At 43.3% G+C, this 21,925-nt stretch overlaps 1 protein-coding gene across 1 annotated transcript in view; it reads right to left on the bottom strand.

Annotated features, from left to right (window-relative positions):
- USH2A (Usher syndrome 2A (autosomal recessive, mild)) overlaps window positions 1-21,925 on the bottom strand; it is a gene marked incomplete at its 5' end in the record, with an annotated part of 716,575 nt that overhangs the window by 200,515 nt on the left and 494,135 nt on the right. The window contains 2 exon segments of the mRNA XM_015424093.1: window positions 2,858-3,056; window positions 17,923-18,035. Of these exon segments, the coding sequence (XP_015279579.1) occupies window positions 2,858-3,056; window positions 17,923-18,035 (312 nt within the window).

The raw sequence follows: 21,925 nt of genomic DNA, 5'->3' as shown, positions 1-21,925 counted from the left end.
ACTCCAGGTATTTCCCTCCTCAGAGCTGGCAACCCTACTTTCCCCTCAGTGCCTGTTGGTAGGCAACTAAGCTTGGTCCTGTCACCTACTTTGGCCTTTGGGAGAAAACACATTGGGGCCAGTCCTGATAGGGTTGCCAACTCCAGATGGGAAATTCCTGGAGATTTGAGGGATGGAGCCTGAAGAGGGCGAGGTTTGAGGAGGGGTGGGACCTCAGACAGGTACAATGCCATAGACTCCGCCCCCCAAACTAGTCAGTCCCTCATGGGGAACCATTGTTGCCAATCTCCAGGTGAGGGCTGGAGACCACTCAGAATTACAACTGCTCTGCAGAAAGGAGGGCAGAAGTGATAATGGTAGGTTGATGGGTAGCTGGGAAGGAGATGGGGTTGCCAACTCCAGGCTGGCAAATTCCTGGGGATTTGAGGGGTGGAGCCTGGAGAGGGTGGGGTCTGCGGAGGGGTGGGACCTCAGACAGGTAGAATGCCATAGACTCCACCCTCCAAACCAGCCATTTCATCCTGGGTAACAATTGTTGCCAATCTCCAGGTGAGGGCTACAGATCACTCAAAATTACAACTGCTCTTCAGGTAGCAGAGATCAGTTCCTCTGGAGAAAACAGTGGACTCTGTCATTATACCCTGCTGAGGTCACCACAGCAAATTGACACTGTTTGCCCAAAGCCAGAGCACTCCCCCAGAGCCTCTTTCTAGATCTCGTTGTATTTATTTCCACAACGGGCTTTATTCCTAGTCCTGCAATAAAGAACATTCATTAGGAATATGTGCATTGGACTTCACTTTTCTTTCACTTGACCAAGTCTCAGATATTAATGTGGGACAACTGCATTGGCTCTTCCTCCCTAAAACTAGGAAAGACCCTATGCTCATCAAAGCGTACAGATCCAATATCTTCTCAGTGGTGGGCATTGAGTCAACTAGTAAAACTCAGGGGAAAGGAAACTCCTGGTGCATTTCCCTTGTGTCCACTGAAGAGACACAGAGGCTGTGGTCACACACAGTAAATAATCCACTTTCAAAGCTCTTTCCAACTGGATTTTGCCAGTTCATACAGCAAAATCCAATAGGGAAGTGCATTGAAAGTGGATTATTTACTTGTAAAACAAGTGTTGGAACCTTTTATCATATGTGGTGGTGGTGTTCAAAAATCCAAACGTTTTGGATATGTATACAGAAAATGATACAAGAAATATGTAACATAAAGCTAGATTTAGTAACAGAAATATTTTTGCTTAATCCACTCCCAGAAGGCATAAACTATAATGATAAGTATGTTATACTATATATAATAACGGCAGCAAGGATCCTATGGGCAAAATACTGGAAACAAGAGATCACCCCAAAACAAGAGGAAGTGATAAAAAAGTTGATGGAAATAGTGGAAATAGATAAGTTAAATTTAATTTTACAAGGGAAACATGAAGAGTTGTTTGAACAGAGATGGGTAGGACTGTATACATGGCTGGAAAATGTATAAATGACTCGAATGTATATGTATATCTGAGAACTTATGTTTTATAAAAATCAACAAATAAAATTTAAAAAAAAGAAAGTGGATTATTTACTGTGTGTGACCTTAGCCTGAGTGTTCCTTGTGCGACCTTGCTAACCAGCAGAGTCTGTGGCTGAGGTCAGACTGGCAGTTTGAGGCACGAGGGAGTTGTGGCAAAAAAGACCCGGAACAACTTGTTCCGGGTATTCCCAGTCACACTGCACCGACTGATGCGGGAGCATACTGAGGAGGAGGCACAAGGGACCATTCACACTGTTGGCCCATCCCTGGCAGAGGCATGGCTGTAAGTGGCTTTTTCTCACTCCAGCAACGTGATGCAATTATCAATGCAGTGTGTTCACACGGCTTTTAGCATTCATACTTCCAGGAAGCGGGATGGATGCACTCTCCAGTGTTGTCTACCACTTTCACCTGGTATCTTTTAAACTCAGAAGGGAAACGTTACAAGATGGGTTGAGTACGGCTGGGGAACGCCTGACACATGTGCCTGTGTGAACGGCCCCTTTAATCCGTTTGTGAAATGTTTCTGGCACGTGCCTATATCGGGGCAAACTGCCAGTCTGAACTCAGCCAGAGAGTACCAGTCTGAAAATCCAGATGGGCTAATGCAAGCCTAGTCCAGGGAACACTGAGCTAGATCAGTTAGGGCTGTTTGTAGTATTCCTACCTGCTTGCTTCTTGCCTCTGTAGCATTCTTTTGTATAATCCTCCTTTAATTCCCCTCCCCTTTCATATTGTTTGTTGTAACACTGCTTTGATACATTGAAGACTCTTTTCTTTTTTAACCTGTACTTTTAAACAGCCCCCTGTTTTGTTAACTAAATAAATCTTTATATGGGCTACCTTCCTGGGATTCATTCTTCTGAAATATGAATTTACTACATTACTACATTGCTTTCAAACTCTTTGGTTGCTTCTATTGTTGTCAGGGACCCTGTTTCCCAACAAAGCACTGCTAGGCTGAAGGGGGAATAGCTTCTCCAAGCACTTTCTCTGTTTAGAATTAAAACCCTAATGCCTTGGATGGTGGCAGGCTACCAAAACCCTCACAGAACCCAAAATGACCAGGAGGAGGGAACCAGGAAAGCCCCACAGAACTGATTCACCCAACTAGGCAGGCAGCTGGCAGTCACAATACTCACACAACTAATGGAAGCGGATGATTTGTGGCAAATTATTGGGTGGTTGGCATAATCAGTGTTCCACATAAAACCTGTTGAGTTCAGCTAAAATACGTCTCCTAACAACTTTAAACTGTAGCAGATTTATAAGTTTTACAAATATTCTGAAAGGGAAATAGAAAATGCATATCATTTGATGTTACCTTAAACTGTGGATTGTAACACAGGCCTCCACAGACATTTTCATGGATATCACATTCCAGGGGTAGACATGTCCCTGCAGTTTGGTGGGTTGGTAGCTGCTGTGCCACAGTGCACCATCGTAAAGCTTTACGCAACAGATCATACCCTAAGATAACGCCATTTGGTTGTCCAGGAGATGCCCAGTTTATCTGGAGTGACCTACAGCAACAATAACAAAAAATGTGTACATTTTTTTTTAGAAAATGAGCTATAGCGTTCCGTACCAGCTGTAGATTCCAGATGGTCTTCAAGGGCAAACACATATAGAGTCCATTACAATAGTCTAGCCTTGAGGTTACTGTGTCATGGATCCATGTGGCCAGATCAATCAGGTCAAAGAAGGGAGCCATCTCCCAAGCTAAATGAAGACTGTAGAAAGCATTTTTTTGGAGCTGAATTAACTTGCTTCTCCAGCAAACCCTAGACTGTTAACTGAATCAATAATGGGCAGCTGAACCCCATCAAAAGTGGGAAACACAATGCCCTCCAAGACCACCACCCTCCCAACCAGCATCACCTCTGTTGTGACAGGATTCAGTTTCACTGTATTGACCTTCAACTGTTTAAACAGAGCAGCCAGGCACTGACTTAGTTCCTCTATAGCACTGCTGGGCAGTTTGGACAAAGAAATATACAGGTGAGTGTTATCAACATATTAATGACACCCAGTTCCAAAACCATGAATCATTTCCCGTAAGGACTTTACTTTAACCCTGTCCACATGTTACAGTGAATGCACATACATCCTGCATGTACATGCATACATCATTTGTAAGAAAGATCCAATGCATATTCACTTGACAAAAGACACCGGGGACCAGTACATCGATAAATGTAGGATTTGTATCACATGTTCAGCTGTACATGTGCTGAATGTAACATGAGAATTACTCAATTCACAAATTATTTAAAAAATCAAGCTTACACTGTACGTGGATTGTACTACGTTCACTGTTATACTGAGATTAAATATTGGGGGGATGAGGCTGAGCACCGAAGAGCCCCACAGGAGAACTGCCATACTGATGACAGCTGGTCTCCAACAGTGACCCTCTGAGTCTGATCCCTCAGGAAAGATTTAAATCAATCCAAAACACATTTGCTGATATGTGTCAACCTGCAACTATCCCAACAAGATAGCATGGTGTGCTGTATCAAAGGGAGGAGATAAATACAGTAACATGGAATGAGCTCCCAGAAGAGATACGGGCCCTGTGGGACCTTGGGCAGGTCCGCAGGGCCTGTAAGATGGAGCTCTTCAGCCAGGCTTTCGATTAGGAGCCGCCGCCACCATTATTCCATCAACCCTTTTTCCATCACCACACCCTTACCACCGCTGGTGCGGGTATCATCAGGGGTGCGAGATGTACCTGGCGGATGACAGGGTTGTGGGGACATATATGGTCGTGTATTGTTATAACATTGTTATAACATCTGTTATAACATCTGTAGAACACTATCTTGATCTTATGAATAGAGTGAGTAGTAGATCACCGATATTTTATTAATTGTATTATGTTTTGTATTGTATTTTTATACTGTTCTTATTGTTTTTATCAGGCATTTTATGCCCTTGTTAGCCTCCGGGGAGGGCGGGATACAAATCTAAATAATAAATAAAATAAATAAATAACAGAAACAAGTCTTTGTTCTACATTCAAAGGGAGATAATTCACTAACACCACCAGCACCATCTCCATCCCACAGCCCAGCTTGAAATCAGACTGACAAGGGTCTTTAGCAGATGAGTCATCCAGGAACGCCTGTTCTGCAACTACACTTTCAGTCACATTGCCCCCAAAAGGCAAATCTGAGACTGGATGATTAGCCTCAGTATTTTTCTCTAGCAACGGTTTTAAATAGTGGATGGATAGCCACCTCTTTTAATGACTGAGGACAAGTGCCTTGATTCAGTGCTGGTTTAAGATGGACATCAGGGGCTCACTCATGTGATCCTTACAAGGTTTCAGCAACCAAGATGGTTGAGTAGGACCTTCACAGATCCTTAGACCCTATCAACATCCCTCATAGTAAATGAGTTGAAATGATCCATAAAAGGAATACACTGTGCACTAAATACTTTGACTGTTTAGGGTTGCCAACCTCAAAGCTGTGGCTGGAGATCTCCTGGGATTGCAACTGATCTTGAGGTGACAGAAATCAGTTCACTTGGAGAAAATGACTGCTTTGGAGGGTGGATTCTATGGCATTTATACCCCAATGAAGTCCCTCCCCAAACTCTGCACTCCTCAGGTTCCATCCCCCAAATCTCCAGGTATTTCCCAACCTGGAGCTGGCAACCCTACCTGAGCTATATTTCAGCTTTCAACTAAATCAGAATGTATTTGAGAGATTTTATTACCCAAAAGCTTTGTAGAATTGTTGCAACTAATTAACCCTTAGGATACCACAGATTTTAAAAGATTCAGGCCTAGAAGTTAGCAGCTGAGCCATTTGTGAACTGGCAGCTGACACAATGGTAGCAGAGAAATAACTCTATTCCTTGCTGCGTCAGTGCTGTCTCACAAGACTATAGAACATTTTTGGTGAATTCACTCTGAGTTTTCTGCAAGCCCCTCTCCAGACATCTCTCTGCCCTTTTCAAGTCACCAAGCTCCATAGAAAACCAAGGGGTTGGAGTCTGCCTTGAGAGTGGGAGAGGTCTATCATCAGAACTATTATATGGGATCCTAAAATCCCCCATAGTGTTCTAGTAGGATCCATAATTCTCTGTGGATAGGTCACTTTAACCAGCCCCCACCATAGCAAATGGTTGGTGCCACATTAACCTGTGCCTTGAGGAGGTGGTGTTTGGATTATGGCACAGGTGGAACCTACAGGTCTAATTCAGAGCTTTCCTCAAAGGTTCAGTGCAAAAAATTAAGTCCAAGGTATGTCCTTGTTCATGTACTGAACCTGCCACAAGCTGAGTAAGTTACTAGCGTCCTGGATCAGGGGAATGCTGTAGACATAGGCTGATTTCGCATTAGAGCTGCCTCGATGTTGCGCCGCCGTTTGCCCCGATACTATTGGTCAATTTCACACCTGAAGCTGCGGGGCTGCATTTTGACTCGCTGCTTCGCCCGATTTCCCCTGCAGTTTCGTGATCCTGTTTTTTGAGGAAAGCAAGAAATTGCAAGTAGATAAATAGGTACCACTTTGGTGGGAAGGTAACAGCGTTCCGTGCGCCTTGGTGTTTAGTCATGCCGGCCACATGACCACGGAAACGTCTTCGGACAGCGCTGGCTCTTCGGCTTTGAAACGGAGATGAGCACCGCAACCCTAGAGTCGGACTCGACTGGCTTTCGAGCAAGGGAACCTTTACCTTTACTATCGGGGCAAATGGCGGTGCAACATTGAGGCAGTTCTAGTGCAAAATAAGCCATAGTTTATCTTGAATTCGGTAAAGCTTTTGATAAGGTTCTACATAATATTCTTGTTGGCAAATTGGTAAAATGTGGTTTGGGTCCTATTACGACTGTGTAACTGGTTGACAGATCACACCCAAAGAGTGCTTGTTAATGGTTCCTCATCCTCTTTGAGAGGAATAACAAGTGGAGAGCCTCAAGGATCTGTCCTGGGACCTGTTTTGTTCAACATCTTTATACAGGATTTGGATGAAGGAATAAAGGGAATGCTTATTAAATTTGCAGATGATAAAAGACTTGGATGAAAGAATTGAGGGGATGCTTACTAAATTTGCAGATGACACAAAATTGGGAGGGGTAGCAAATACAGTAGAAGACAGAGTCAGGATACAGGATGCTCTTGACAGGCTGGAAAACAGGGCTAAAACAAATATAATTTCAACAGGGATAAATATAAAGTTCTTCATTTAGGTAGGGAAAAAATCAAATGCATAATTATAGGATGGGGGAGACTTGTCTTGGCAGTACTATGTGTGAAAAGGATCTAGGGGTCTTAGTAGACCATACACTGAAGATGAGTCAGCACTGTGTTGCAGTAGCTAAAAAGGCAAATGCGATTTTGGGCTGTATCAACAGAAGTACAGTGTCTCTAAAATATGTTCAATTGGCATTGACCTGGACATCTTGGAAAATCCAGATGAGAATTTTATTTAACGGACTACCCGTAGAAGAAGTTGGGACATCGAAGCCCAAATAATTCAGGCCAGTGCCGGGGGTACTTGCTCCCCCCTTTCCCTTGGCTTTAGATATGTACCAAACAATATGGCACAATACTTCTCTAACTTGGTGAAATGCAGAGCCTTTATGCTAGCCAGATTTAATGTTTTTCCCTCATCTTGGGTTTCAGGTAGATATAGAGGTACCCCGAAATGTGACAGAATCTGTAATTGCTCATCTGGAGAACCTGATACCTTAGATCATATTCTATTACACTGCCCCCTTCACTCACATCTTTGATTACTTTGGATTAAGCCCTTACTGTCTAGGATTAACTGACAATGCAATTAGGTACCTTCTAGCTGATGAGTCACCAACAGTGGGAGGGCTTCTAATGTCCTGGCCCCACTGCTGGACCTCCTGATGGCACTGGTATTTCTGGCCACTGTGTGACACAGAGTGTTGGACTGGATGGGCCTTTGGCCTGATCCAACATTGGCGTCTCTTATGTTCTTATGTTCTTAAGTTACTGAACAGATTGCTGAATTCTTGTCCAAGATTTTGGCAACAAGGAACCATTTTTAATACTGACGTGTTTTAAGATTTGCAGGTATAATGATACCTCATGAAGTTTTATTTTATTGCCTTATATGCTAATAAAGGTGTTGTATTGTGTCCAGATCATGCGAAGAGATGGTATCGTTTTACTCTGCTCTGGTTAGACTTCATGTAGAGTATTGTGTTCAGTTTTGGCCACCACAATTTAAGAAGGATATAGACAAGCTGTGTGTCTAGAGGAGAGCAATGAAGATGATGAGGGGTCTGGAGACGAAGTCTTATGAGGAAAGGTTAAAGGAGCTGGGTATGTTTAGCCTGGAGAGGAGAAGACTGAGAGGTGATATGATAACCATCTTCAAGTATATGAAGGGCTGTCATGTACAGGATGATACGGAATTGTTTTCTGTTGCCCCAGAAGGTCAGACTAGAACCAATGGGCGGTTCCTCAGTGGAACAGGCTTCCTCGGGAGGTGGTGGGCACTCCTTCTTTGGAGGTTTTCAAACAGCGAATAGATGGTCATCTGACAGCAATGTGGATTCTGCAAACTTAGGCAGATCATGAGAGGGAGGGCAGGAAGGGTTGCATCAGTGCTTAGTTCTTGTGGTTCTATCTTACATGCCCAGGGAAATGCTGATCGCCACATTCGGATCAGGAAGCAATTTTTCTCCAGGCAAGTTAGGCTGGAGATCCTGAAGGGTTTTTTTGTCATCTTCTAGGTTTGGAACAGTGGTCACTGGAGGGGGGGGGGATTTGTCAATTCCCTGCATTGTGCAGGGGGTTGGACTAGATGATCCTGGAGGTCCCTTCCAACTCTATGATTCTATGATTCCATGAGTCAGACCTTTGGTGGCCAAGGAGGCCATAAAATCCTGGCCTGATCCGGACAAGATGCTCTCACCATGAATGCTGAGGTCCTGCAGAACTGTCAGGCTGGGGTCTCCAGTATCAAGCTCTGTATCAGTTCTGCCAGCTCATACTTTAGAGTCACAGATATTTCAGAAAATAGCTTTGGTGAACATCAAAAGCCCTGTGAAGAGAGTTCTATGAGCCCAAAGGGACTTAAAACAAAATGAAACATGTTAATGGGTTTCCTCAAACCCTGTCCTTCAGTCTGAACAGCTGTGTATAATTTTAGGAGTCAACGTAGAAAATCAGAAACAGAGCACAGCACAAAGGGGGGCTTTCCCCCACCTTTCTCTTTCTTGGCACAGCTCACCCTACCCTGAACAGGTCCTTGACTCACAGAAATGGTATGGGATGTGGCACAAGGAGGTACAGTTGGAAGGGGTAATTGCAGGAACTCCTCCTATTCTCATATGAGTGGAACATACTCAACACAAGTGAAGGGGTGATTTCTTCCAGTTTCCCCTTTGCACTGGCCCTTCTGGTTGCCACACCTCACATGTTCCTTGGAGATTCCCTAACTCTCAATGACCTTTTGGAGATGCAGCAGGAAGTGACTTGGGGCAGCAAGAAGAAATCTGAAAAGATTCATTCTGCCCTGTTAATTGCAGGGAGTGACCACAAGTTCACTAAGGCAGAAGATCACATTTATCTCTGGAAACACTTTTAAAATGCATTAGAAACACAGAATTCTAATTTGGTAATTCTATTTTCAAGATTCAGAATTAAGATTTGAACAATCATATTTTTATGTGTAATTTGAACACACATTCAATTTGTTCTGCAAACCATCATGAATTAAAATTTAAATAGTTATAAATGGAGCTCCTGCAAGAGAGAGCAAAATTTCATACTTTTCACAGACATCTTCATCTCCATCATTTATTAATTATATTTGCATTATATCTTTTCATATAGCTAATAGGTAAGGCTACATACTACTTGCTCCATTGAGTCCAGAGTAATCAGAGTCTAAAACAAAACAGTACAGACACAAACTTGCAAAAGTTAAGGCTTGTTAAAACATACTGAATTCAATGGGAGGACCAAATACATACATAAATCTCTCCCACTGCAACAGTTGGATTTAAAAATAAATAAATCTTAACTTGGGCTGGATTACGTCCTATGTGTTATTCCCAGCATATAACAGCCCATTTCCATGGCCATTGCCAGAATACTTGGTGACATTGCAAATTAACATTCATTTAAAGTTAGACAACTATGTTCAGACAGCTACAGCTAAGATAAACTCTGACATCCTTACAGAATAAAAAACACACACCGTGAACTATTATTTCAGTACTTTGAGGTATAAACAGAGGAACACATAACAATAACAATCTGTAGAGGAAGAATTAATATGTCACCTGTGAAGGGATAACTTCACAGGTTACTTGTAGAGTCACCATTATTATTCTGAACTCTTCATCTGACTTGCTGAATTAATGCCACCATCTGTGGATTCCTGTTTTATATTCGCTGCATACTCAACTCTACAGGGAAAAATCCTTCTATATAGATGATATTAGTGACAAACATATAAAAGGGGATATATATATAGTAGAGAAAGAAAAGAGGCCTTAAACCTCAGAATAGTTTGAAGACTTGATATATAGTTCAATGTGTATTATATTGGTGCTAAATGGATGGCTACAAAACAAAAGTATTGCTCACTTGCTAAGCTTTTTTATTAATGAAATCCACAGGAGTAATCCTCAAACCCTCAAAGTAGTCCTACTGAAAGCAACAATACTTACAAGCAAACAACTGGAAGACAGCAGTCATATCTGTATACCATTTGGGCTGGAGCCAAGCTATGGAGTTGTAGTTATTGGCTCCCACATATTTGATAAACTGAATATAACAGCAAATAACCATGCTGGTTCAGTCCAGTGATCTATCTGGTTCATACACTGTTTATTGTGAATCATCATTTCTCATCCACTTTTTCTTGTCAAGACTTGCATAGCAATCACCAAGATGCCTAGAAGGCCCAGAAGCAGGGCACAGGGGCCAATGCCTCTCTGTTACTGTACTCCAGCACTGGTATTCAGTGGATTGCTACCTCTGAACATGGAGTCATTGTAGCTAATAGCCAGTGATGAACCTATCTTCCGTGATGAGCCTATCTTTCATGAATGTATTTAGTCCCCTTTTAAAGCCATCTATATTGGTGCCCATGACTATGTCCTTTGGCAGTGAATTCCAAAGTTTAATTACTCATTGAATATTATTGTCGTTGTTTCTTTTTGTTTGTCCTGAAACTAATGCCCACCAACTTCACTGGGTGCACCCTCAGCTCTAGAATTATGAAAGGGGGGGGGGAGTTCTATCTACTTTCTCCACTCCATGCCTAATGTTATAAATCTTTATCATGTGCACCTTTGGTCTTCTTTTCTCTAATCTGAAAAGCACCCAGCTCTTCAGGCTTTCCTTGTAAGAAGTGTGCTCCCACCTACTATCACCTGCCGCCCTGTGAGCTAGGTGGATGAGGGAGGAAGAGAAGGAGTTGCAACTGTGTGAGCCAACTAACTATGCAGGCAGGCGCTGCCAGACCCACCACCAGCAATGCAGGTCGGTAGTTCAGCAGTTAGAGACCCGAGTGTGCCGCATGACGGAGTGAGCTCCCATCTCTAGTTCCAGCTCCTGCCAACCTAGCAGTTCGAAAGCAAGAAATTGCAAGTAGATAAATAGGTACCACTTCAGTGGGAAGGTAACAGCGTTCCATGTACCTTGGTGTTTAGTCATGCCACCACATGACCACGGAAATGTCTTTGGACAACGTTGGCTCTTCGGCTTTGAAACGGAGATGAGCACCGCAACCCTAGAGTCGGATTCGACTGGCTTTCAAGCAAGGGAACCTTTACCTTTACCTTTTACCAGCAGAAGACAGTGCTTAGACAAGCAAAGCTGTCATGGCAGTACATAGGGGGACAGGGAGTCTCGCAAATATGAGAGTCCAAGGCCATGAAGGCCTTTGTATGTAATAGCCAATACTATAAATTGAGCCCGGTAACTGATGGACAGCCAGTGGTATGACTACAGAATGGGAGTAATATGAATGCTCTATCTAGCTCCCAGTAACAGCCGAGTCATGGCGTTCTGCACCACTGGAGTTTCTGAATTGATTTTATGGGGAAACCAATGTACAGTGAATGACAGTAATCTAGTCTGGCTATCACCATGGCATGGATCCAGGTGGCCCGATCAGCTTTATCATGGTAAGGGGCATCTTATGGTCTAAGCTGAGCTGGGAGGAAGCCTTTTTTTGCTGCTGCGTGAACTTGCTTCTCCAGCAATAATACTGAACCTTGTATTAACCCAAGGGCTCTCAGTTCAGTCAGCAAGGCTCAGCTGAACATCATCAAAAGCAGGGAGCACAGTGTCCTTCAATATCTTCGTTTCCCCAACCAACATTACCGCTGTCTTTTCAGGGCTTAGTTTCAGTTTATTTGCTCTTAGCCAATTTACCACAGCAGCCAGGCAGTGACTGAGGACTTCTAACCCATCACCTGGAGATTTGGGAAAGGATATCCAGAGCTGGGTATCATTCGGATATAGATGACAACCAACCCCAAAGCTATGAATGATTTGTCCTAAGGGATTTATATAGAGATTAAAAAGCATGGGGGATAGAATTGTACTCTATGGAACACCACAGGTAAGGTCCCACACTGATGGCATCTGGTTTCCAAAAGTGACCCTTTGAGTCTGATCCATGAGGAACGATTTGAACTGGTCCAGTGCATAACCCATGATGCCTACTTCTGCCTCCAAGCATCTCAATAAGATGGCATGATCTACTGTATTGATGGCTGCAGACAAATCCAATAAAAGTGTAACAGAAGCATGGCCTTTGTCTATAACTGGCTGCTTTGAAGGGTGGACTCTACAGCATTATACTCCCCTAAGGCCACTCCCCTTACCAAACCCTGCCCTCTCCAGACTCCACCCCCAAAATCTCTAGGAATTTCCCAACCCGGTTTTGCCAACCCTATCCTTCCTCTTGTGAGACTTCATTCTCTATTCTTAAATGGCTGCCATCAGGCCCGTAGCCAGGATTTATTTTGCCAGGAGGCATTTCAATTTCTTGGGGGGCACCTCAGACAAGCCATGAGCTTCCTCTCTGGGACAATGCAGGCAAGAAAGCAAAAGGGAGCTGCCCATGAGTCCGGCGGAGCGTGGAATGCAACCCCACCCCAAAGGGCTGTGATTATTTCCTGGCACCAGGTAGCACGCAAAGGCAACCTTGCCCCCCAAACCACCCCTCTGTTGCAAACAGGTGGAAACTACTCCTATCACCAATGCCCTTTTGTGCTGCCAGAGCGCTGTTGGGGCGAAGCTCTGGGGAGGAAATTTTGTGCTGCTAGTTACCTTTGTGTGCTTGTAATGCTTTGCAGGGCTGTAAGAGTGCCCCCTCATCCCTGCTGCCCAGCCTCCCTGCGCCTGTATGACAGGCAAGGGACTCCCTCTTCCTCCCCCCTCAGCACCACTTCTCTTTCACATGCCCTTCCAGCCCCAAACTCGCTGAAGCTCCGAACTGAATCCCATCCCATTCAATGCAGCCTGAAAAACGGAAGTTTGTATGCAAATGCAGGTGTGTTTCATTTTCAGATAAGTTCAGGGTGGCGTATGAGCTCCTCCTTATCAGTCACACACCAACCTGAGTCACACACCAACCCGAGGAGAGTGCATTAGGCCGAGAGTGATCATCCCAAGGTCGGTGGAGACCGACGGAAAAGAGCTGTGGCAGATCAAGCCCTTCGCTCTTGGGGGAGAGACCCAATCCCCTCTCCCTGTCGCATCCAGCCACCAGCAGTGCATTTTCAAGCAAAGAGGGGCCCGATCCTGCCTCGGGGGGGGGGAGCAAAGCCACAGGTGGCTTTATTAATCTAAGTAAGCCCAGTCTTTCATTCTCACCAGGGCTCCGACCGGCCAGATGGGGAGGGAAGCGAGGTCAGTTGAGGCGATCCCAGGGTTGAATGTGGCTTCCTCGTGAAGCAGAGTGGACCCGGGGGACAGCCTCCCTCCCTGGCTGGATCCCACATGGGTTTTTTTTCTGTCAACTTGGGGGCCATAGAAACATATGTTTGTTTGTATCACTGGGCATAATTCACACTAATTGTGTGTGATTGCTGTACAGATATGGCCTGAAAATATTCTTCACAATATCACTGATCCAACTGTGAATTTTCCCCCCTCCCCCGAAAAAAAACCATAAGGAGAACAGCCATCATAATTTCAATAAAAAGAAATAAGTTTCAGAATATGTCTTGTATTGCTAGCTTCCCATGTGGCTTTTTTCTCGAAATCATACCTTTTCCCCATAGGCAGATATGTATTAAAATGTCTTCTTGTTTATACAATCTGTTATTTTCCCCTTGAACATATTCCTTGATGGAGGATAAATAAGAAAAATTCTTATGCAGGCCAGCACCTGCTGAAGCTGTCGGCTATAGTGTTTGTCATATTTCAATCAAAGTTGAAGTCAGCCAGCCATTTTTATACTGCATAGTCACTACATACTCGAAGACCAGAATTAATGAATTAACTATTGATTAAATTCCACTCTAGCAAATCCACCGTGGCAAATAAATGAACTACCCGGGGCACGTGTAGGCCACAGCCAGACATGTCCGGGCAATCGATCAGTAGTTAGTATTCTTTTGGGATATAAGAACAGCTGATGATAATATGACATGTAAGGAAAGGCAATGGAGAAAGTCTGTTTCTGGCTGAGCAGATCATAAAATCTGGGAGATATTTCTGATCTTTTTGCATTCATGTGTTATGACATTTTTTGTTTGTATATAATAACGGAGACATGCATAAGTGTTTGCTATACTACAGACAAAGGCATACATCAGTGAAAAGCCAGAGGGAACAATGTATTCCAGAATTGAGTTCTTATGATCAAACAAGCTTTGACTGGATCACTTTATGCGACAGAAAAACAGCAAGCTTAATTTCACCTAGCAATTACATTTTCAACAGACAAATATAGAATGCAGAGAAAAGATGTATAAAGAACAAACAAAAATTCCTTTGAAAGATGTAGGAGCAAATCCATTCCACTGGTGTATTTCTGAAGATTTAGATGTTAGATTTTTAGTTATTTAAAAGAAATGTTCCTGCTCCTTACAAGAAAAAAACTAAATACCAATCTCTGCCAAAAGTGTAATAAAATCACATCAACAATAACATGAATGCAAGAGGCTAACTATTTTATTGTTGCCATAATTTTGATAAATGTCTTGGCATGTATGCCCATTAGTTATAGACTCTCTCTTGGAAATGTTGGCACTTCTGGATCTTTTTAGGAAAAGAATGACTGCATTTGTCAATGTTCAACTGTATTCCCAGTCTGACACCAGATTTGCTTTTGAAAACATTGCCCATAACAAGAGAAAGATGAAGAAGGAAATGCAAGATCTGAGGCACAAATATATACATACATAATAGCAACAATGCAGTACAGCGATGTTTGGTTTCTCATGCAGATATTGTAGTTCTGCTTGTACAGAAAGTATCCCAGACCCTACTTATGTTCAATTTCATCTCTTTTAATATCCATTGGGGGGAGGGGGGGAATAGGCAGCGAATACTTCCCCAGACTCATCATTACAGAAAGCCTGGAGAAATGCCCAGGGTATAGAGGTGAAAATTGATGGGGGTTGAAGAGGAAAAAATAGAGTTGCACTTAATATTTTTGGGGAATTATCTTTTTATATGAAAAAGAGCTGGGAGGATATTCCCTAAAAGAACCTCAACAGCTTAATTCTTCTGACCTATAGTGTTTGTCATATTTCAATCATATTTCAATTCTTCTGACCTATAGTGTTTGTCATATTGTTGCTTCAGTTCCACTTCTCTTCACCTGGCAGCCTCTTTCTCATGTGATCTCAGCTAATCAGGGATCACTCCAAATGCCAGGGACTCACATACTATACAGACAATCCAATTTGGCTCTGTGCCAAACTATACATATTCAAAGTGAGGACAATGGCTCCACTATTGTGCTGCCCTCATCGCATGCCCACGATGAAGCAACAAGAGCATCTTATAGGTCATTTCTGAGATCCTATGAGATGGCAATCAAAGCCACAAAGAGTTCTACGAGGCTATGGCTGTGTCTGCAAGCTCACACCCGACCCAATTGTTTAGAACCATTCGGTCTTTAACAGTTCTGCCACAGGGCAGACCAAATGCTAGGGAATTGGATATTGGCTGCGAGGCTTTTGCGAGCTATTTTGCAGATAAAGTCTTGTTACTCTGCTGCAATCTTCTCACAACAGTTGAGACAGTGAGGCTCCATGCATGTCTTCTAGTCCGATTTTGGATTATTTCAGTCCACTCAGCCTAGAGGAAGTCGAAAGATTGCTCTCGACAGTACACCCAACCACATGCAGCCTTGATCCGTGCCTTTCATGGCTAACTAAAGCTGGCCGTGAGGGGTTCTGAGGTGCTCTCAGGGATACTATCAACAAGTCCCTCATTGAGGGGCTGTTCCCGGGGGCACTCAAGGAAGCGATGGTAAAAAACCATCTCTGGATCCAGCCAAATTGGCAAATTACTGGCTGGTTTCCAATTTGCTCTATTTGGGCAAATTAATTGAGAGAGCGGTGGCAATACAGTTGCAGAGCTTTATGGATGACATGTCCATGCTAGACCCCTTCTAGTCCAGCTTCCACCCAGGTCATGGGACGGGGACGGCACTGGTCGCCCTCACAGATGACCTCTGGAGGCATCTAAATTGGGGTGGAATGGCAGTGCTATTGTTGTTGGACCTGTTGGCGGTGTTCGACATGGTCAACCACCAGCTACTGATCCACCACCTCACTGACACTGGGATTCAAGAGCTTGCCTTGCAATGGCTTGTCTCCTTTCTCCAAGGTCAGGGACAAAGGGTGGCTCTCGGGGATCAGACATCCCGAAGGCACCCACTGATCTGCGGGGTCCCCCAAGGAGCGGTGCTGTCCCCAATGCTATTTAACATCTATATGCATCCCCTTCCCTAGATTGCCCGGAGGCATGGGCTAGGGTGTCACCAATACACAGATGACACCCAGCTATATTTGTTGTTGGGCCGTCAGTCTGACTCTACCCCAGAAGATCTGGACTGGGCACTTCAGGACATGGCTGGTTGGCTTAGACTGAGCTGATTGAAATTGAATCTGATGAATATGGAGGTCCTGTGCCTGAGTGGATTGGGGGTAGGGATTCCACTACTGGCCTTTGACGGGGCGCAGTTAGTGCCAGCACCATGGGTCAGGAGTTTGGGAGTGCTCCTGGATGCTGCCTTAACAATGGAAGCTCAGGTAGCAGCCACTGCTAAGGCAGCCTTTTACCATCTTCAGCTGATCAGGCAGTTGGTTCCCTTCCTCGAATGCAATGACCTGGCAACAGTGATCCATACTATGGTCACCTCAAGACTAGACTACTGCAATGCTCTCTACATGGGGCTGCCTTTGTCACAACTCCTGAAGTTGCAGCTGGTGCAGAATGTGGCAGCCAGGCTGTCGATGGGTCTCTCGATGCGGGAACACATCCAGCCTGTGCTGAAGGCATTGCACTGGCTACCAATAGCATACCAGATTCGCTTCAAGGTGCTGGTTTTGACCTTTAAAGCCCTGTATGATCAGGGGCCTGCCTACCTGAGGGACCGCCTTTCCCCACATGTTCCCCAGAGAGCACTGAGGTCAGGGTCTCAAAACTGTCTGACTCTCCCTGGTTCGAAAGACGCCAGATTGGCCTCTACCAGGGCTAGGGCCTTCTCAGTGGCAGCTCCATGCTGGTGGAATGAGCTCCCAGAAGACATCAGGGCCCTGCGGGACCTCCTACAGTTCTGCAGGGCCTGTAAAACGGAGCTCTTCCACCAGGCCTTTGATTAGGAGCCGCCACTGACCACTGACTATATAATTGATAATATCTGAACAGTTAACATCTGAACTGTTAAGGCCCTCTTTGTTAACCTGAATAACAACAGCCAGTGTAATTCGACCCTATGGGACACTACTGCCATCAGCATTTTATCTTTTTATATGTAGTTATATGTATTTATGATTGCCATTTGTTGCATACTACGTTATTGCATTGTTCCAATGCATCTGTGTTTTAACGTATTTTAACATACTGCAAGCTGCCCTGAGCCTGCTACGCAAGGAGGGAGGGAAATAAATTGAATCAATCAATCAATAATAAATAAATATCTATGTAGTGGGAATCTGAATAAGCACAAGAATAGAAAGGAGGCTGTGATTGTTGTTGCACTGGCCATTACTCAAGCAGCTCCCAGCCATCACCACCAGGAACACTGCCACCGTCTTCTTACAGATCTAGCTCCAGACCTTCTTCTTCACTACTGAATAAGTAACTGGGGATTGCTTTGATGTGAAAACATTCATTGCTTGATGGCTTGAATCATAAAATCATTCCTGGTTTCTTTTATAAGAAAAACTAAATTTTATTTTCATACCTTGGACCAAGGACGTTAATCTGTGGTGCTGATAACTCTCTTGGTTCATCTTCCACAGTGGTAATTTGGGTTCCATTACTTTTCACACAGGCGTATACTGTACAGACTTCAACCTATAATAATTATCAGAGAAAATGGTATCTTGAATGATTCTGCAGGATAATTTCTATTGTTTTAAAGAAAAGTAGGCACTGGGTAAGCAGTCGGTAGGTAACCTTTTGAGGGACAGAGCTTTCTTGGCTATAGCACCTAGGACTCTGACTCCTTCCCCTAGGAGGCTCACTTTGCACTATACCTCCCTGACTTTAATTTCACAGGGCATCTGCAGGTTTTATTTATTTTTTTTAACAATCTTTTTATTAGTTTTCAGAACAAACAAACAAAAAATACCAATGAGATTCAGCGAACAGAAGTAACGTAACGATGTGTTCTCATATCATATCTATCTCTCTAACCATAATTCAACCTATATTTTTCCTAATTCATGTACCAGACCATCTACCAACCCCTAGTATAAGTATTCTCCTACTTGCAATACCAGACTTTCTTCTCTTTAATTCAAGATCAGCACAGACAGCCGTCTGATCTTTCATCTATTTACTCAGCATAGATTTCCCAAAGTTTTTAAAACAACCTAAGCAGTAATGATAACCTACTTTCCCCAGTCAAATTAAGTAATTATCTGTACGTTTTATATACTATATAGTCTCATCAAAATAAAAACTCAATTTTCATACTCTGTTCTATACCTCAATATTTACTACTATTATTTTATTTTTACTATTATTCCATAACTTTGCATCTCATTTAGATTCATAAGGAAACAAAATTATAAACACACTGACATTCCCTTTTTCATTGTCTGTATGTTTTTACTTTTAACTTCTTACATTAAGGTAACTAAGTATTCCCTAAATATTCTGTTTAATTTACAGAATATACAGAATTTTGATAACTATGTTTAAACATGCAAACAGCTTGACTACCTGGTACTTAAACTTCCAACATCTACGGGTTTTATTTTTAAACAATCCAAATGCTCCTGTTTTGGTCGCATTTGTGTTTTTTAAGATACTGTCAATTTTATTATGACTTTTATAATAGAGTAGGAATAATGCCCGTTGTGGAAATAAATACAATGAGCTCTAGAAAGAGGCTCTGGGTGGGTGCCCTGGTCTTGGGCACTCAGCGTCAATTTGCTATGGTGACCTCAGGAGGGTATAATGACACAGAGCTTACCGTTTTCTCCAGGGGAACTGATCTCTGCCATCTGAAGAGCAATTGTAATTCTGAGTGATCTCCAGCCCTCCCCTAGAAATTGGCAACAATGGTTCCCCAGGAGGAAATGGCTTGTTTGGAGGGTGGAGTCTATGCCCTTGTACCTGTTTGAGATCCCACCCCTTCTCAAACCCCACTCTCTCCAGGTTTCACACCTCATATCTCCAGGAATTTCCCAACCTGGAGGTGGCAACCCTATTTCCTTCCCAGCCAACCATCAACATACCATTATTTGCCCCTCTGACTTCAGGTTTCCATGTCTTCCCCCCTCACTGTAGCCTCTACCTAGGAAAACTACAGTCTTTCTCAACAGTGGGAACCCAAGTAGGAGGGCAGCAATCTCAGCAGGGTATAATGACACAGAGTCCACCCTGCAAAGCAGCCACTTTTTCCAGGGGAGCTGATCTCTGCCATCTGGAGAGCAGTTTTAATTCTGAGTGATCTCCAGCCCTCACCTGGAGATTGGCATCAATGGTTTCCCAGGAGGAAAAGTACAGTCTTTCTCCGCAGTGGAGACCAAAGCAGCTTACATCATTCTCCTCTCCTCCTTTTGATCTGCACAACAACCCTGTGAGGTAGGTTAGGCTGAAAGTCTGTGTCTGGTCCAAAATCACCCACTCAACTTCCATAGCAAGCACCTGGGTCTGTCAGACCCTGCTCTGAAGTGCTAACTGCTATGTCTAGGATAACAAACCTCCAGGTGGAGCCTGAAGATCACTAGGTATCACAACTGAACTCTAGACTACAGATCTCTCACCCCCGGAGAAAATGACCGCTTTGGAGGGTGGGCTCTGTGGCATTCTATTCAGCTGAGGTATCTCCCCTCCATAGACTCCACCACAGAATATCCAGGAATTTCCGAACCTGGAGCTGGCAACCCTACTCAGGACTGGCCCCAATGAGTTCCCCACAAAGGCCTGGAAAGTGCCTCCTGCCTTTGCCTTTATACGGACAGAACCAAGCATGGTTGCCTAGCAACAGCCACTGAGGGAAACATTAGTCCCACAGGAACCAACCAGGATAATTGTATTCGTCAGGCAGTTTATTCTGTGAGAGAAGAGTTTCCAGGCTGGCAGTGGGTGGGGGAGAGGAGCAGACCCAGCACCCAGCCAATGGCACACAAGTACTCTTGAGTGGCAGTTGATGGGTCAATGGCTGATAGAGCGCACTGCATAGCCAATGGGAGAGCTGGAAATGGCCAATACATAAGGGAATTATATATATAGGAATTTATTGTTTTGCTTTGACATTTTATGTTTTATTAGCTGTTTTGTGTAGAAAAGTAGGACAGAAAAATTATTTAAAATAATTATTTCAACACTAACCAGGTATAGCAAAAAGAAACATGTGACTAATAAGGTAACAAAATATTTAGGCAAGTATTCAGGAACTCCTAAAATTGTGATGCTTTGTCCTAAACATCTTGGGGATGATCCAAAATTACATGTAACTCCCCCACAACATATCAAAAAGCTTCTCATTCTTGTCAATAAATTGGAAACATCTTTATGCTTTCACAGAGGCCACTTTTTGCTAGTGGAACATTTGCAGCCCAAGATATTCGCATTTGGGGAATGTACTTTGAAGCTGCATTTTTTAGCATGCATTTTGGAGCTACAAACAAGGAAACATTTCAGAACAGCATATAAACTTTTTGGAATCTACCTTTTGTGAATAATTTTGTTTCCATAATGAAATATTCATGTCTGATGAACGGTGAATATGAGGTATAAAATGCAATTCCCTCAGTTCTCAGGAAAAATTTAAATGGATCCAAAGGAAGAATTTGTTCACTTTAGCAACAAAAAAGCAATACAGAAAAATACAAATATACAGATGTCTCCTATGACGGTAAAGGGCAATACAGACACAAATCTACATCGTTTATAAGGAACTGAGGAATGCCTGAATTTTTTTAAAGTAAAAATTCCAATTAAGTCTTTAGATTTATTCCTACTGAATGTCATAAACATTGGCACTGATACCAAGATGGGAGAAACTGAAGAGCAAACCAATTAAGATTGCAAGATGCATTACATGCCTATGGTAAATTAATATGGAGGCCCCCAAAGTCCGGTAGTGCTTTGAATTTGCATTGCTGTTAAGGAACAAGACAAATGTGTGTCCAAGCAGAGACTAGAAAGTCATATGTGTATTCATGGGGTGGGGGGACTTGCTGCTGCAGAGGGGTTGGAACATAGAAATCTGTTACGGTGTGCCGCAGGGTGACGTTTATTTATGGCACACTGTAACTGGATGCAAATTTTAGGACAAAGTATACATGATTACTGTGAAGACCTTCCCATACATAATTCAACTAAGTCAGGCCCAAGTGAGGAAAACAAGCTGGAGAAGTTGCAATTAAAGTTAGATACTTAAACGTAATTCAAAAATGTGAAAAGTGTGTTTAGCTTTTTCTACAGCATATATTCACAGAGCTAGGAAACAACGTATGGGGTTTGGGGGGTACCAAAGATGAAGAAAGGTTTTAAATATTAATAGTATTTTTAAAAGACTGGGATTGCATGGCTGCGATCAGCCGGTTCCACAAAGAGAAGGGAGGAGGGAAAAGATGATAAAAGGCAAACGAATGCAGTAGCATTATTTCTCTGGGCTGATGCATTATGCATGCCTGATGTTTCTAAAACAATTGCAATTTGGTTTTAATGAGTAGGAGTGTGATCTTTGCCTCTTTGTAATGTATATTGCAAGTTCACCATACTGG

The sequence above is a fragment of the Gekko japonicus genome, unplaced genomic scaffold, assembly GCF_001447785.1.
Source record: "Gekko japonicus isolate JY-2015 unplaced genomic scaffold, Gekko_japonicus_V1.1 scaffold810, whole genome shotgun sequence".
Taxonomy (NCBI): Eukaryota; Metazoa; Chordata; class Lepidosauria; order Squamata; family Gekkonidae; genus Gekko; species Gekko japonicus.
Note: the sequence above shows the minus strand (reverse complement) of the source record. Positions and strands in the feature narration are given on the sequence as shown.